We start from the raw sequence: 14704 nt of genomic DNA on the forward strand, positions 1-14704 counted from the left end.
CTGGAAGAGCTGGTGGGTCCTTTACTAGGTTTCTCCCCTCAAGCCAGCTGCATCCTGTATATCAGCATTAGGCCCACTCAGGACCAGTGAGTCTGCTCACAGCACAATGATTGCCCCAGCTGAACCTATGGCACATGCTAAGGCAGTCTATTTGCCTGCACTCACCCCTCTAGACCAGAAGGCTTATTAAATGCCACTATTTAGAATTTAGAACTTTTAACTAACCCCCAAAATTAAGCAGTAAAATACACCATTAAGCACCTCAATCTGAAAACATTAGAAACACAGAACAATGCAGGTCACACTTTGCTGTAGGACAGGCTGAGACTCTGACACATCACTTTCGGAACCTCAAGCAGCTTGTGAAATCCTGACGTATTTGTGACTAGGAAACACAAGCCTGTTCTTGTTTATATTTCTCAACTCCTAGCATTTCAGATTAGCTTAGTCACTGCAGTTCAGTAACAGGGCCAGGAGAAGTATTTAGATATTTTAGCATGCAAGTTGATTTATTGCAGCAACACCACAGAAGAGATGTGGCCAGCTTGTGTCGGTTTTGGTGCAATGCTAGCAAGCAAAGTATACACTTGGAACAAAAATACAGCAATATTTAAAACTCTCCTAGAACATCTGTTACAAAAAATAAAAAACCATATTGTGTTTTATGTGTCCTACTTTTCTTCACTTTTCTCACACAATTCATATGTTACTCATATACACAATTTATTTATTATATATTCCTTTATTTATTATATATTTTGTTTATGACATTTATATACTATTCAGCCACCCAAATTTTCTGAGTAGTTTGTACAAACAATAAAATATACAGTTCACAATAAAACTCAAAAACCAAAGCAAAATAAATCACAATGCAGAAAGCCCAACAAAAAAGCCCAGCCAACTAAATTTATTTATTTATTTTATTTTGAATATTTATAGATCACCCTTCCTCAGCAATATGTCAGTTTGATTTTATATATATATAAAATACACACACTATTGCAAACATAGCTAAGAGGATATATACAAACTAAAATACTTTTGTAACTAAAATTTTAAAACATAGGTGCATACATCTCTTCTGAGGAATAAACCTTGTGTTACTACACAGTAAAAGCTTAGGTGAATAAGCTATATTCAGTTGCTGTCTGAAATTCAGCAATATGGGAGACAGACGCACCTCTAGGGGGGAACATTGCAGAGTTGGGTTCATAGAATGGATAAGGCCTTTCTGCCTGGCCCCTCACCCTATATTCTGGCTGGGGCTGCCTGAAGGATTGTCTTGGTTGCTATTGGAGGAGGCCCTTCTGTAGATAACTGGGCCCTGAACTATTTCTTGGCTGTGTAACCCTGAGCAATCTATAAATCTTTCTAAATAAATAAATAATTTAAATAAATAAAATAAAACTACATACCTGCATGCTACATAAAAACACAGCAGTTAAAACCATGCCAAACATTCACAGACAGCGTTCTACTGTCCAATCAATACAATGTTGCCTGTTGTCATACCTTAAATACATAAATAGATTGCCAATTAAGAACATATCTACTTGAAAATGAATAGATTGCCAAGGCAGGATTGCCAAATGCAGAAGGGGAGAGAAATCTCTACATATTGGGAACTTCCGGGAAGGAATAATGGTGGACTAGACATTGGCTGTGGATACTCCTGTCAGCAAAGATAATTATGCAGTGATTAAGATAACCAAGGTAGATATCCTGGTTATCACAACCCCCTTTTGAGATAAGGGAGTTTGGAGATAAAGCCTCACATGATCAGAAGCAGACATTCTTCACGCTGGAGGCACAAGTTTTTGTGGGTGGAGAACCATCTTGAGCGAGGGACAGTCGTTGAGCCCACACACAGCATAAGAACTCTTAATTAGAGCACCAGGTCAGCAAAATTATTTTAATTATTATTAAGACTGGAAGTAAAGAAAAAATGGATTTTCTATCTGCCAGTTAAATAGCACCCAGAATGGAAGTGGACTGATGAGTGACAAAGAAGTGCTAATTAACAGGCTTGAAAATAAATCAAGAGGCTTAAATTAACTACTGATGGCCTTGAAAGATCCCATCTGATGAATGGCTTTGAATTTGTGTGAAATCTTTACTTTAAATAACCGATGAATCTTGTATATCCTGAATTTGCGTTGGCGATTAACCTTAACCTTATGTGAAGAAAGGAATGTGTAAATGCAAGGAGGGAGATTGCCAAGGGGAAACCTAACAGAAAAAAGGCCAAAAAAAATTGCTGAAGACTTTACCAATCGTTGATAGCATAAGACGAATGTTGAATGAGCAGTTCACAGAATTAAAAGCTGAGATGCATAGAATTTCAAGAGAACTTGGATCAGAGATATTTCAGATTAAAGAACTCACAGGACCTGTTGGAGAGGATTTAGAATCGCCTCTGCTTGCGTGTGAGACAGCCTCTGACCACGGATTGGGCTGCATGGCCTTGCAGCTGGAGGAGGAGGCAGATGAAGGACTCTGTTGTGATGCCAGGAGAGATAAATGGATTTACAATCAGAGTTCTTGAGAGATGATCACAGATGATGGTTGAAAGGGGAAGGTACGATTGCACAACGAAACACCTATAAGCCTATGATGATTGGTGTGAATTTTTGGGGGAGGGGTGGAGAAAAAAGGACTATTATTAGGATCTGTGGGAACCCTTGGCGAGAAACGCATCATATTGGACTGGAAAAAGACCATCTTGGACGTTTAATGATAATAAAAATTCAAGAGCTACTTTTGGACTTCTTGAGTGGATAACAGTGAATCTGAGATGCTTGGGATGGAATATCAAGAAAAAACACTTAGCAGACTGAGAAGCAGCTATATAATACTTCTACATGTTATCCTGGAACAAAACAAATTCCTTCCAGTAGCACCTTAAAGACCAACTAAGTCAGTTCTTGGTATGAGCTTTCGTGTGCATGCACACTTCTTCAGATACCAAAACAAAACAAATTCCTTCCAGTAGCACCTTAAAGACCAACTAAGTCAGTTCTTGGTATGAGCTTTCGTGTGCATGCATGGGTATCTGAAGAAGTGTGCATGCACACGAAAGCTCATACCAAGAACTGACTTAGTTGGTCTTTAAGGTGCTACTGGAAGGAATTTGTTTTGTTTTGACTATGGCAGACCAACACGGCTACCTATCTGTAACTGGAACTATGTTATCCTGGAGTGCATGCTTTGAATATTTTGAATAATGATCATATACATAATTGGCAAACAGAGAATTGGGAGTTCATCTTTTTTATCTCCCCCCCCCCTTACTTCATTTCTTTTCTTATCTCTTTGTGATCTCCAGTTTATGCTTTCCTTCTGTTTATTTTTGAAGTTCTCTATTTGGATAAACGAAGCTACACACAGGAAGCTGAGGGACAGGAGATGAAGGTCTCTCCATCAGGGAAGAGAGGATCTCCCAGGGTGGGAGGCTGGGGGAGAAGGGGGAAGCTCCCTGGCGAGAGCTGTGTCTGGATAAGGGTTAAGATACAATTGAGGGCTTTGTATTTATTCTCCTCCTCCTCCTCCTCCTCTTCTTCTTCTTCTTTTCCTTCTCTTATTCTTGGTTTTTTTCTCTCTCTCTCGTTGTATTTTATGTGGAAAACTTTCAATAAAAAATTATTCAAAAAGAAAGAAGTCTCTACATATTAGAATTAGGAATATTGGGATTCTGGTACTATGGTTCTATGAGGCTACCAAAACAAACCCAGCTAGGAGAACCACCGTTTGTTATCTTAGGAGAGCCAGATTAATGAGCTTTAGAAAAATGGTGGAATGAAGTTATATGGCTTTGGCAGAAATGTTATGAGGAACTAGGTACAGATAGATTGTTAATGTATTAAAGGGGAAAAAATAAGGTTAGAATATGTTAAGATTAATTACAGGACAGAAAACAGAGGAAGATGGAAAGGAATTTCTGAAACAGTTAATTGAAGTGGAATACAAAAAGGGAGGCGTGAGGAAGTCAATGAAACAAGTGAATGAAAGTTAAGATTGAAAATATTGGAAGTGTTTTTAATTGTTTTTGTTTTGTTTTGTTAATTCAGTGTATTACGTAGTGTTTTTGTTTTTGTATTGTATTATATTAATTTGTTTTAATTTTCTTTCTTTTTGTAATCTTTAAATTCTTAATAAATATTATAATTTTTTTTAAAAAGGAGAGCCAGACAGTAATTTTTTGAAAGCCCCAGAGGCAATAAAAGCATCAGTAGTGTAACTTCCTTCAGCAGTTTTTCAGAAAGAATTTACAGTGCTAGTTTTAAGATAATACCCACCTCCACCAAAACAAATTTACATAACCTGAGTGCTGATCTTGTTACACCAGTCAGTATTGATTTGTTTTATGTTGTTGTTTTTTTAAATGAAGCAGCCCTTAGAAGGGGCTTGCTTCTGTGGCTTGTTTAGAGAAAAGCAAGGGCTGGCTCACACCTAAGCCAGCACTCTGGTTTATTTCCTCGAGTGAAGTAGATGGAGGGAAGGGGAGCATGATTTGAGCAGCCTGCACCAGCACACTTTCTGGTTCTTGATAAGTCACAGTTTGCTTAACTCTGGTTTGCCATCATACATGAACCAGGCCACTGTGTCAGTGCTCAAAAACTGTCAGATATCAGATGCACCAAGACCTACAAAAGCCACACAAGGAGTCTCTCTGAAAGTGAGATGAAGGAGATGGAAAAGAGCTATGGAGTACCAAATGGTGATAATCAGACAGGAGGAAAGGCAGAGGAGTAATTTGCCACTAAGCAATGTATTTGCATAATGAAAATGTACAGTTTGTAATTTTCATTCCTTGAAATGAACTTGTAGTTAAGCAATTAGTGTTTGAGAATAAATGACAGGAGCCAGCTTGCTGCCTTGCTTCATTGCACCACAAGGATAGTGATAGCATTGCAGTACTGCTAGCATTTCCCCCCTGAAAATGTTCTGATTTTGCCTGATTTAATTTAAATTTAAAGCAGACCTGTGCAACTTGTGATCCATATATCAGAGCCAGCTTTCACCTGCAAAAAGAACACCACTTGTCAGACACCTGACGGGCCACAGTACAGGGCTGGTAGACTATGTTCAGCTGGGTGGGTCAAAAGGGTTGTGATACAGAGAAACATAAATATATACCGGTATTCAGAAGCAGCCATGGGGTTCCCTGCCCCCAGACTGGTCCTCTCAGCCTTGACAAAATCCCAGCTGCACTTAGGTACTGCAGGGTCTATGTCTATAAAGCAGAAGGGATATATTTTTTACTTAAAGTTTAAATGGCTTCACCTCTCTAGCTTGCATAGTCCATCTTCCATTTAACCTCCCTGCCCTTTCAGGCATTTTTCTCCCCACAATGACTCCCTCAGCTGGGAGGGAAGTTGCTTGAAGCAATGATACACAGGCTGCGTACACACTGTACATTGAAGCACAGCTCCCCCCCCCACACACAAAGGATCCCGGACAGTGTGGTTTGTTAAGGGTGCTGTGGGTTATGGCTCTGTGAGGGGTGCACCACAGGTCCCAGGATTCTTTGGGTGGGGTGGGGTGAATCTGTGTTTAATGTATGGTGCGTGGGGGCAGCCATAGTAAAGTGAGGAAGAGCGAGTGTTGTCACTCCTCATGGAATGAAAAAATAGAAGCCCCCTCCACTTACAATTTATATACAAGAGGGGGAGATGTGTGGATAAATGCCCTCAGGAGAACAGCTTCGGTGGCCCGCAGTTGTGAGCTCTGAATTCCAAGCTAGGCTTTTTGCAACATGGGCTGCCGTGGGGTCAGGTAGGAACCCCTGGAAGAACCCAAGGCCTGTTTTATGATGTGTGAAAATTGCCTTCTAAGGCTTTTAGCATAGCGTAATTCAAATGGCACAAAGCAACGATAAGAATTATTTGCTGCTGTTAATGATTCTGGGAAGCCTTTTGAGGTTTTGAGTAGGGTTGCCATATTTCAAAAAGTAAAAACCAGGGCACCCCCAAAAGTTGTTGAGTTTTTTTAAGGGGGACCCAAAGACACAAAATTGTAAATTGGAAAATCTGGACGTATGGCAGCCCTAGCTTTGAGGGAGCGTTGTTAGTCACTGTGAAATTTGTCATATACGTAGCAATTGTCTATTTTGGCTGGAAACTCCCATTCTGGAAACTCCCTGATCTTGATATTCCCCTGTGTTTGGGCAAATGACCAAGCAATCTTTTACTGCTGATGACGGGCTCAGGCACAGTTCTTCTATCAGAGGGGCAAAGAAAGATTTAGCTGACTTGTAGAATATAAGCACTGGCTTTCCCGGTTTTTCGGGAAAACAATAACACCCACTAATTGGCACAAATCACATACTGAAGAAAGACTTCCCTGTCTAGGAACATTTGGGACATCCAGATTTGAAAGGTCTAAAGAAACAAAATTGGAGTTTTTACTCTTAAATACAGAGATCTGGATGGAAAAAATGGACCTTTTTGAGATAGAGCTTTTCCGAGATTGGACGCTTGAAATTAAAGATGATCAAAAAGACGGCAAAGACTATTAAAAAGACGGCAAAGTGGACTTGTGAAGGATTTCGGCCTAGATGTGGGATCTCCAGGATGACAACAGGCATTGATGGACATTGGGGAACGCAACCGGGAAAGGGGGGAGGGAAATTTGGAATCCAAAGGGTGTTAAATTATATTTTCTATTTTGTTTTATTTCAATCTGTTCTGCATATTAAAGAGGGGAACTCGTGGAAGGGAGCGGGGTCGATTTTAGGGGATGGAAAAACATTCTTAACATTGGGTTAACTATAATAAGTTTAAAATTTGGGGTAAGAACTTGCTGAATCTATTTGAAGGAATTGGAATACAAGAGGGGGTGGGGTGGGGAAGTCCTGGCAAGATGCTAATGAAAATAAGGTTATAAAATGGATGTTTTATTTCTTTTTTTCTGTTATATTTGAAAATGTTCAATAAATATTATTAAAAAAAAAAAAGAAAGACTTCCCTGTCTAAGCAAGTGCATGTCAGTGGCACTGTCCTTTTCATTAAACTCTCCATTTTACCTGTAGGGCAGTCATGGGTGAATCAGTACTTCATACTGGGAACTGTTTGATACTTTTACAAAACAATAAGTATGTGTTTGTTCTTCCTTTGCTGTGGAAAGACCACACATCTCTTCTGGAAACAGTGAAATCCAGACAGCCCCACACCTGATGGTACCACATCTGCAGTTTTCAGTTCTCTATGGAATGTGACTGAGTGGGTGCTGTGGGGGTGCTCAGTGACGCCTGCCCCATTTCACTGCTGGAGGCACAATGGGAAGTACCACATTTCCCTGCCCTGTCGCTCCCACGGCTGCCACAGCTGTTGCTGCTGGCACCACTTCTCTGCCCACCCTGTCACTTCCACCATCTCAGGCAAGATCTCACCAAAATCACGCAAGAGCTTGCGTAATTTCAGCAGATGCCGGTGGTGCTTCCGTGCTAGCAGAGGAGATGGTGGGGCGTCCGTGGGGCTGCTGCCTCGGGGGCTTCTGCTGCCTGAGGCAGTTTGTCTAATGGCAGAGCCACTCATTCATTGCTGTTCTGCTTTGAGCTGGAAATGGAATAGCAGCTTTGCTCCCAGACTTCTAACACTCTGCAGTCAAGTGGGCAGTCGCCCTTTCTTCAGGCACAAATGTTAGGGTGGGGAATGGGTGTTGTTGGTTGTTTCTGGACCATTGTGTGGGGAGGAAACATTTCATACTCCTTCTCCCATTGCTGACCTCTCAATCATGATCCCCCTGCAATTCAGGGGGAGAGATGTTATTTAAAAATTCAGTTCCTTAAAACTGACTGTTATGGTCACATAATTTCCTTAACTGAGTGACTAACTGGCCTAGTACATACATGCAGCTACACCATGAATTCCCCCTGCAGTGCTTCCCCAGCCACCATTCCAAGAACTTTCCTTCTTTAATGTGCAGGCTGTGCTCTCCTGTGTCTAGTGCTGAGGTTCACTGTCCTGTGTTGTTTTTTACATTCAGAGCTAGTATTATGAAATGCAGGAAGAAAAAGTAACCTAGACATCTGTGATAGCTTTGCTCCGATTTTGATACTAATGTGGGAGGTTACTATGCTCCCAGATGCACAATAAATAAAGGGAAAGAAAAAAGCTACCCACACCACAGCATTTCATTAAAGGGGAACAGATGTTCAAACCAGAGCAGCCAGCCAGCCATTGCAAACCTCATGGCTAATTTCTTGTAGACTGATCCTCCTTTTCGGATTCTCTCTTTTTCAGCAATGAAATAGTAAGGACTGACTTAAAGAAGCTTCCAGCTCTTCCAACGCAGGCACTTAAGGAGCACCCATCTCTTGCTTACTGGTAACTTTTCTGTGTGTTTAGAAGCACTTACCCTTTTCACTCATTTGTGGGATGATGCATTGGTCAAGATTGCTATGTGCCTGTCTATACTGTAGAGTTTTATTGGTTTTCTCACTGTTGTGACTTCCCCCAAAGACTTATGATAATTGCTGTTTGGTGAGTGTGTTGATTGAGACTTCTCAGTTAGAGATTCCCTAAGCTGCCCAGCCCTCACACAATTACATTTCCCAGAGAATGTCAATATTCCCCAACCTGGTGCCCGCCAGATATTTTCAACTAGGACTCCCATCAACCCCAGCCAATATGAGCATGCTGACCAGGGCTGATGTGAGTTGTAGCCCAAAGTTTCTGGAGGGCATCAGAGTGGGGAAGGCTGGTTCATTCATGTGAGCACCAACCTGCAGGTTGAAATAGTACAGCCCAGACACAGATTTGCTACTGCACTGAAAACGGGGGCACAGTCCATAGTTTCCCACCTTTACCCTCTTGCAGTCTGGTGCGCAGGCCAAGGAGACCCAGAGCACTGCTCAGTTCTTCTAACCCAGCTTCCTCAACCTCGGCCCTCCAGATGTTTTGAGACTACAGTTCCCATCATCCCTGACCACTGGTCCTGCTAGCTAGGAATCATGGGAGTTGTAGGCCAAAAACATCTGGAGGGCCGAGGTTGAGGAAGCCTGTTCTAACCTATGGCGGTTAGCACACACTTTGCAAAGTCCTGAGGTTAAGCAGGCCTGATTCATCCTTCTTTTTTGCTGCATACTTGCTATGAAAATTATTGGAGACAGGACTGTGGATATTCAACCTCTCATCTATGTGAGACTTAATACTGAGCCCCGTAAACATGCTCCATGTTGTAGCCTTTCCTCTTCTCCCTAGGCTGAGAATGAAATGTGCAGGCACATATAGGGGAGATGGAAGCATCCTATTTAAATTCAAAATGCCCTGAGAAGAAGTCCCTCCGTCTGCCTCCCCCACCCTTTTCATCAATGCAAATATGAATTGGTTTAGGAAAACTACAGGCAAAATTCGTTTTGCTGCTTTGCTGTTGGTGGCTCTTTCATGTCTCCCTTTAAAGCATTTGACTCCAAGCCCAGTGGTGGGTGGGGAACTCCTCTTTTCTGCTACTCCTTTAATTTCTCCACTCTCATAATTTGATGGCAGAAAGGGAGTGTGGTTTTCATGTTGTAGTTTGGGAATCCTTGTTTATTCTCTGGGGAGGACTGACCTATTTCTCTTGGCCAGGTACTAATTCTGAAAACTTAGCATTAGCTTGGGGCAGGGCTCAAGTTTCCTGTGAAATTCTAATATAGTTTCTGAGTCCACCCCAGGAAAGTTTCCAAATAGTGTACAAATACAAGTAGCTGTATTTAAAATCCCTGCTTGGGGCATACATAGATCTGTAGTGCTGTGATGAACCTCAACCTACCTGTTTTGTTTTTGTAATAACAGAAAATCTAACTACTTGGCCTTTCAAATGCACTGCCTGCCGTCGCTGTCTTTCTCTGCAAGCATAAAGGCCAGGGCAGGGAAGGGAACCTGTGGCGCTCCATGCGCTCTTGCACCCAGCCATCCCCTGCCCCAGCCAGCCTGGCCAGGAGGCTTGACAACCATATGTCAGGAGTGCTCTGAAGGTGTTTCCTGCTTGGCAGGGGGTTGGACTCGATGGCCCTTGGGGTCTCTTCCAACTCTAGGATTCTATGATTCTAGGATGGGAGCTGCATCCAGCAACATCTGGAAGGCCACAGATTAGCCTTTAATCTCCATATTCTCAGGATTCTTTCAATAATTCATTCAACACAAAAAAAAACTTTAAAAAGCTAAATGTAACCTACATGTTGCCTTTGTATAAGCTTCTGTTTTTCCACTGGCACTGCTTTCCCTAAAGAGCATAATTCTCTGGGATAATCATCTTTACTGCCTGGGACAGTCAGCTAGAGATTATCTGTTTTCAGGACTCTGCAGTTTTATGTCAACACACATTCTGCCTTTTATAAAATCTGCATTTGGTTCCTAGCAGATGAGGTGGTAGAACTGGGCTGCACCATTTCAGGGGGCAGGTGGGGCAATTGTGTGGCTGAATGCTCCCCCCCCCCCAAAAAAAATCACTATACATACAAGGCTAGCATATTAGATCCCTTCTGCTTGGGAGCTATTTTTATGCACAGATAACTTTTATATTTAAATAAGTATTCAGTCATTTGCTTACAATGGGAAGTCTCCAGGAAGAGCTTTATAACACCTTATTTACTGATCTTGTGAATTGTATCTCAGTGGATCTGAGTTGCCTGATGGTCACCTGCTTATGTAAACTCACTTGGTGAATGTTTTTTTCACTTGTTGCCATAGAAGGAGATATCTCAAAATAGGATGTTTACAGCTATTCATCAAGATCTACAAAGCAGTTCTTACTCTTCCAAGTACCGTATTTTTCGCCCCATAGGACTCACTGGCCCATAGGACGCACCTAGTTTTTTGGGGGGGAAATAAAGAAAAAAAATTATTTTCCCCCCAGGTGCGGGGCTGGGACGGGGGAAGCCTGAGCTTCCCCCGACCCCAGCCCCCAGAACAGGCTGCTATCCGCAAGCCGTGGGAGAGCTGCACGAAGCCGGAAGCCTGGGGCGTGCTGAGCTCAGCGTGTCCCAAACTTCTGGGTGCAGGCAAGCTCTCCGCTAGCCGTGGGAGAGCTGCGCGAAGTCGCGCAGCTCTGCCACGGCTAGCGGATAGCTTCCTGAAGCCTGGAGAGCGAGAGGGGTCGGTGCGCAATTTGAAATTGGTCTTTTGTGAGTGCACAAAATTTGAAATTGGTCTTTTGTGAGTGCACATTCATCCTCCCTCCCTCTCTCCCCAGTTACAAAGCAGATTGCATTTATTTTGTTTTTCTGGCTGTACTCTGCTCCATGATATGTTTGGATTGGTGTTGGGCTACCAACATTTGCTGTTAACATTCTGGTCCCTTTGGTGAGGGCAGCAGCCAGGAAAAGAGCACAGGCTCTCATCTATCAGGCTCCACAGGGAATGGAGAAAACAGTGAACTATTTCTGCTGTGCTTAGAACTGCTGGCAGATCTGGAGGGCTGTGCTTGTGGTTGTGTACTAGTGTGGGGTGAAGGAGCTGCACAAAGTGCTAGGAGAACAACCCGTAGAGGAGCTGCTGCTGCTGCTGCTGCTGCTGCTTCATCCCTGCCCACCAGGCCTGCAGCTGGATGTGGAAAGGGCATCTTAACATCTCCACCTGAAGGATTCAAAACCTTCATTTGAAGCGGATTTCAGATCCTGGGCAGCCTTTGTCATGGCTAGTTTTGATGCTGTCAATCTGGGGGTTTTTCAACCTTTGTGTTAACATGCATATGAACCTTATTGTCGGTGCAATTTCTTTCATTTGATTTGAAGGAGTTCACAGATATGTTTACAAGCTGACAGGCATGCAGGGGCACTTTAGTTTTAGTGCCATTTCATGCCTATCAAAGAATTAGCCATCTGAAGTAAAATGCATTATGAATGAGTTTACCTGCCACCAAAATAGTGACAGTTTGGAGTCACTGTCATGTTAACAGTTGGCCTCAGCCCATGTGCAGCTGTCAGTGGTCTGCTGAAAAGATGAACAACTGAAATTCAACCACTTAGAGGCCTTTCTCTCCAGTTAATTTCTCTGTTTGGAATCATCTGTTTGTACAGAAATTAGGAAAGGGATAGGTTCTGTTTCTGAAATTTTGGCTCAATTAATACATCACACTAAATCATGGTTTGCTCTACCAAGATATGGTTCAAGCTTTTAAATCTCATACTTATTTGGGTTCAGTAGGCATTGGAGGCAGAGGAATAATTAATGGGGGGTTTTCCATTCATTGTTAGCACAAAGAGTTTCTCTTTCTGACTTGATGGCTGGTTACAAACCATGGTCTGTTAATTCAAACATTGCACCAAACAAGTAATAGTTGCCAGATGTTGCTGGACCAACTTCCATCATCCCTGATGTCAAACCATGAGGGCTGGGACTGATAGGAGTTGGTCCAGTGGCATTTGGAGAACACCAAGTTGGCTGTTTGTGCACTAATCATATTTAAGCTTTCTTCACCGTGGCCCTAAAACAGCCTTTCCCAGTCTTGGGTCCCCCAGTAATGTTGGGCCACATATGCCATCATCCCTGACCATTGGCCATGCTGGCTGATATGGGAGTTGAGAGTCCAGCAACATCTGGCAACCCAAGCTTGGGAAGCACTGCTCAACATACTTCCGTTTGTATAATTCTCTGGCCCAGAGCAAATAGTTAAGAGATCAAGAGTGGGCCACAGATTGCATGCACAGATATGCCCCACCCCAACATACATTTCTGCTTCTTTTCACTTGCCAGATTCAGCCAGATTGTTGTATCTACACAGATTATATTTCACTGTAACCATGGCTTTCATTATAATCAGGATTTCCAACCAGCATTTTTCTCCTGGTTAAGATGGATCTGGGTAGTGTTATCCATGGTTAAGGGAGGAGGAAATTCTTGAAATAGATATCTGTTTTTGCTGCATTTCTGCCTCTGTGTATGTAGTTCTTGTAGTAGGTCTTGTTTTAATTTATAAACATAAAGGTTTTTTAAAATAAATGTTTTTTGTATTAGCTAGCTTTGTTTTTCTGCTTTCCATCACATAGTATTTTTAGACCTCTGGGAATCCTTGGGCTGATAGACACCATTTTATGAGATGCCTCTTCTACAGTGGAGGTCCTGCACTGTTTTTTCAGCTGTGCTAAAGGTAATAAGATTCTGTTTCTCTCCTTCAAAGTGAGGACCGAGTTATTGAGCATTACAAGAAGCTAAATGGGCAGACGAGAGGTCAAGCCATTGTCAAGTAAGTTGGGAAGAGGGATTCTACTATGATGAACTTTGTCTCTGGGATGTAACATGGAGGGGAGAGTTGAACATTCTACAAGTAATTACGTAGCGTTTTCTATTTTAGTGCAGTGGTTTTCAGGCTGTGTTCCAGGAAACACTGAGGTCCTTCAGAAACTTATCAGGAGTTCCTCAGTGAGAAGATGACTAATGTTGGCCAAGCCTTAAAAAATAGTCTTCCTACCACAGCCGATTATTGGCCACAATCCACAGTTGCAGGAGAATATTGGCTGGGTTCTAAAGTGTGTACTCAATTGACACAGGGCAACAGCAAAGCCTAAGAAGATCTAGAACTGCACCCTAACAGAGATGGGTGTTTCAATATGTTTGGGGGTCTCTTGACATAAAAATTCTTAAAAAAGGGTTCCCTGAAGGCAGAATGTTTGAAAACCACTGTTTAACATATGCTCTTTCAGACTGCAAGTTCTCCTCTAGGCATATTGTTACTGTCTTTAATTTAGATTTCATTGCAAAGAATTTGAACGTGCCACTCCAATAAATACTTCAATATAATCCAGTATTTCATGGAATATGTTACAATGGTGTGAAAGGTGATGGGATGTCTCATTGAAGCTTAACAAAATCTACAAATCCTTTTTAAAATGTCTAACAATTTACCCTACTAGTCCTCACAGCTTCCCATCAAGATGGAGATAAATAAAACATGCTTCTGTGTCCAATCCAATGATATGAATCCACTCCTACTCATCAGTTTTAGAATTTGTGTCATTAACACATCCTGGAAGGGGTGCCCAAATGTTCATGAGGGTTTTTTCCCATTGCCTCCCCTTGTTGTCTGTGTGACACTGTTATTTTGCACTTCCCTCCACAGCTACATGAGCATTGTAGAATCTCTTCCAACATACGGAGTCCATTATTATGCAGTTAAGGTACGTTTCAACTGAAAAGTGTTCTTTGATGGAATTGGATTGGTTTATCGCAAACAATTACGTCAGAAATCATTCTTCATTACACAGTAATGAAAATTCTAGTCTATTTCCTGTGTTAAGATCAATAAATAGCTTTATTAACTTCATGGTGATGCACTTTAAACAGAAAAATAATGCATCTGAAATTGCTTATTTATTTGATTGATAGACTGCTTATATGCCAAAATGGAGTCTAAGTGATTTGCAAGAATCGCTTATAAAATCCATACATAATTATAATACACAGAGTATTAAAGCATCCTTAATTAGAATGTACAATACAGTAAAAAAGCTTGGTAATTAAAACAATAAACAGTTAAAACAAGAAGATCAGAAGTTCAAATTCAGAGGGATGTCTGACTGAACAGGTGTCTCCTTGGAAGGTGGCAGAATGCCAATATTATTATTGTTTTATTAATTTATATACTGCTTATATTTCAAAATGGCTTCTAAGTGGTTTAGTATAATGGAGCAGTGCGATTCCATGGTAAATCTTTACGGTTCAATTTATTTGGTTCTAGGTGAACTTAAGTGTTTTAGTTGCAAATTGTGAATAATACCCTA

General features: G+C 41.7%; 1 protein-coding gene across 8 annotated transcripts in view; it reads left to right on the plus strand.

Moving 5' to 3' along the window:
* FRMD4A (FERM domain containing 4A) overlaps nt 1-14704 on the plus strand; it is a 434031-nt gene that overhangs the window by 349685 nt on the left and 69642 nt on the right. For all 8 annotated transcript variants that reach the window (XM_081879084.1, XM_081879085.1, XM_081879086.1 and 5 more), the window contains 3 exons: nt 8247-8330; nt 13105-13170; nt 14044-14101. In XM_081879084.1, coding sequence (XP_081735210.1) covers nt 8247-8330; nt 13105-13170; nt 14044-14101 — 208 coding nt within the window. The remainder of the gene's footprint in view (nt 1-8246; nt 8331-13104; nt 13171-14043; nt 14102-14704) is intronic.

Source organism: Podarcis erhardii (assembly GCF_964252035.2).
Source record: "Podarcis erhardii genome assembly, chromosome: 10".
Lineage (NCBI taxonomy): Eukaryota > Metazoa > Chordata > Lepidosauria > Squamata > Lacertidae > Podarcis > Podarcis erhardii.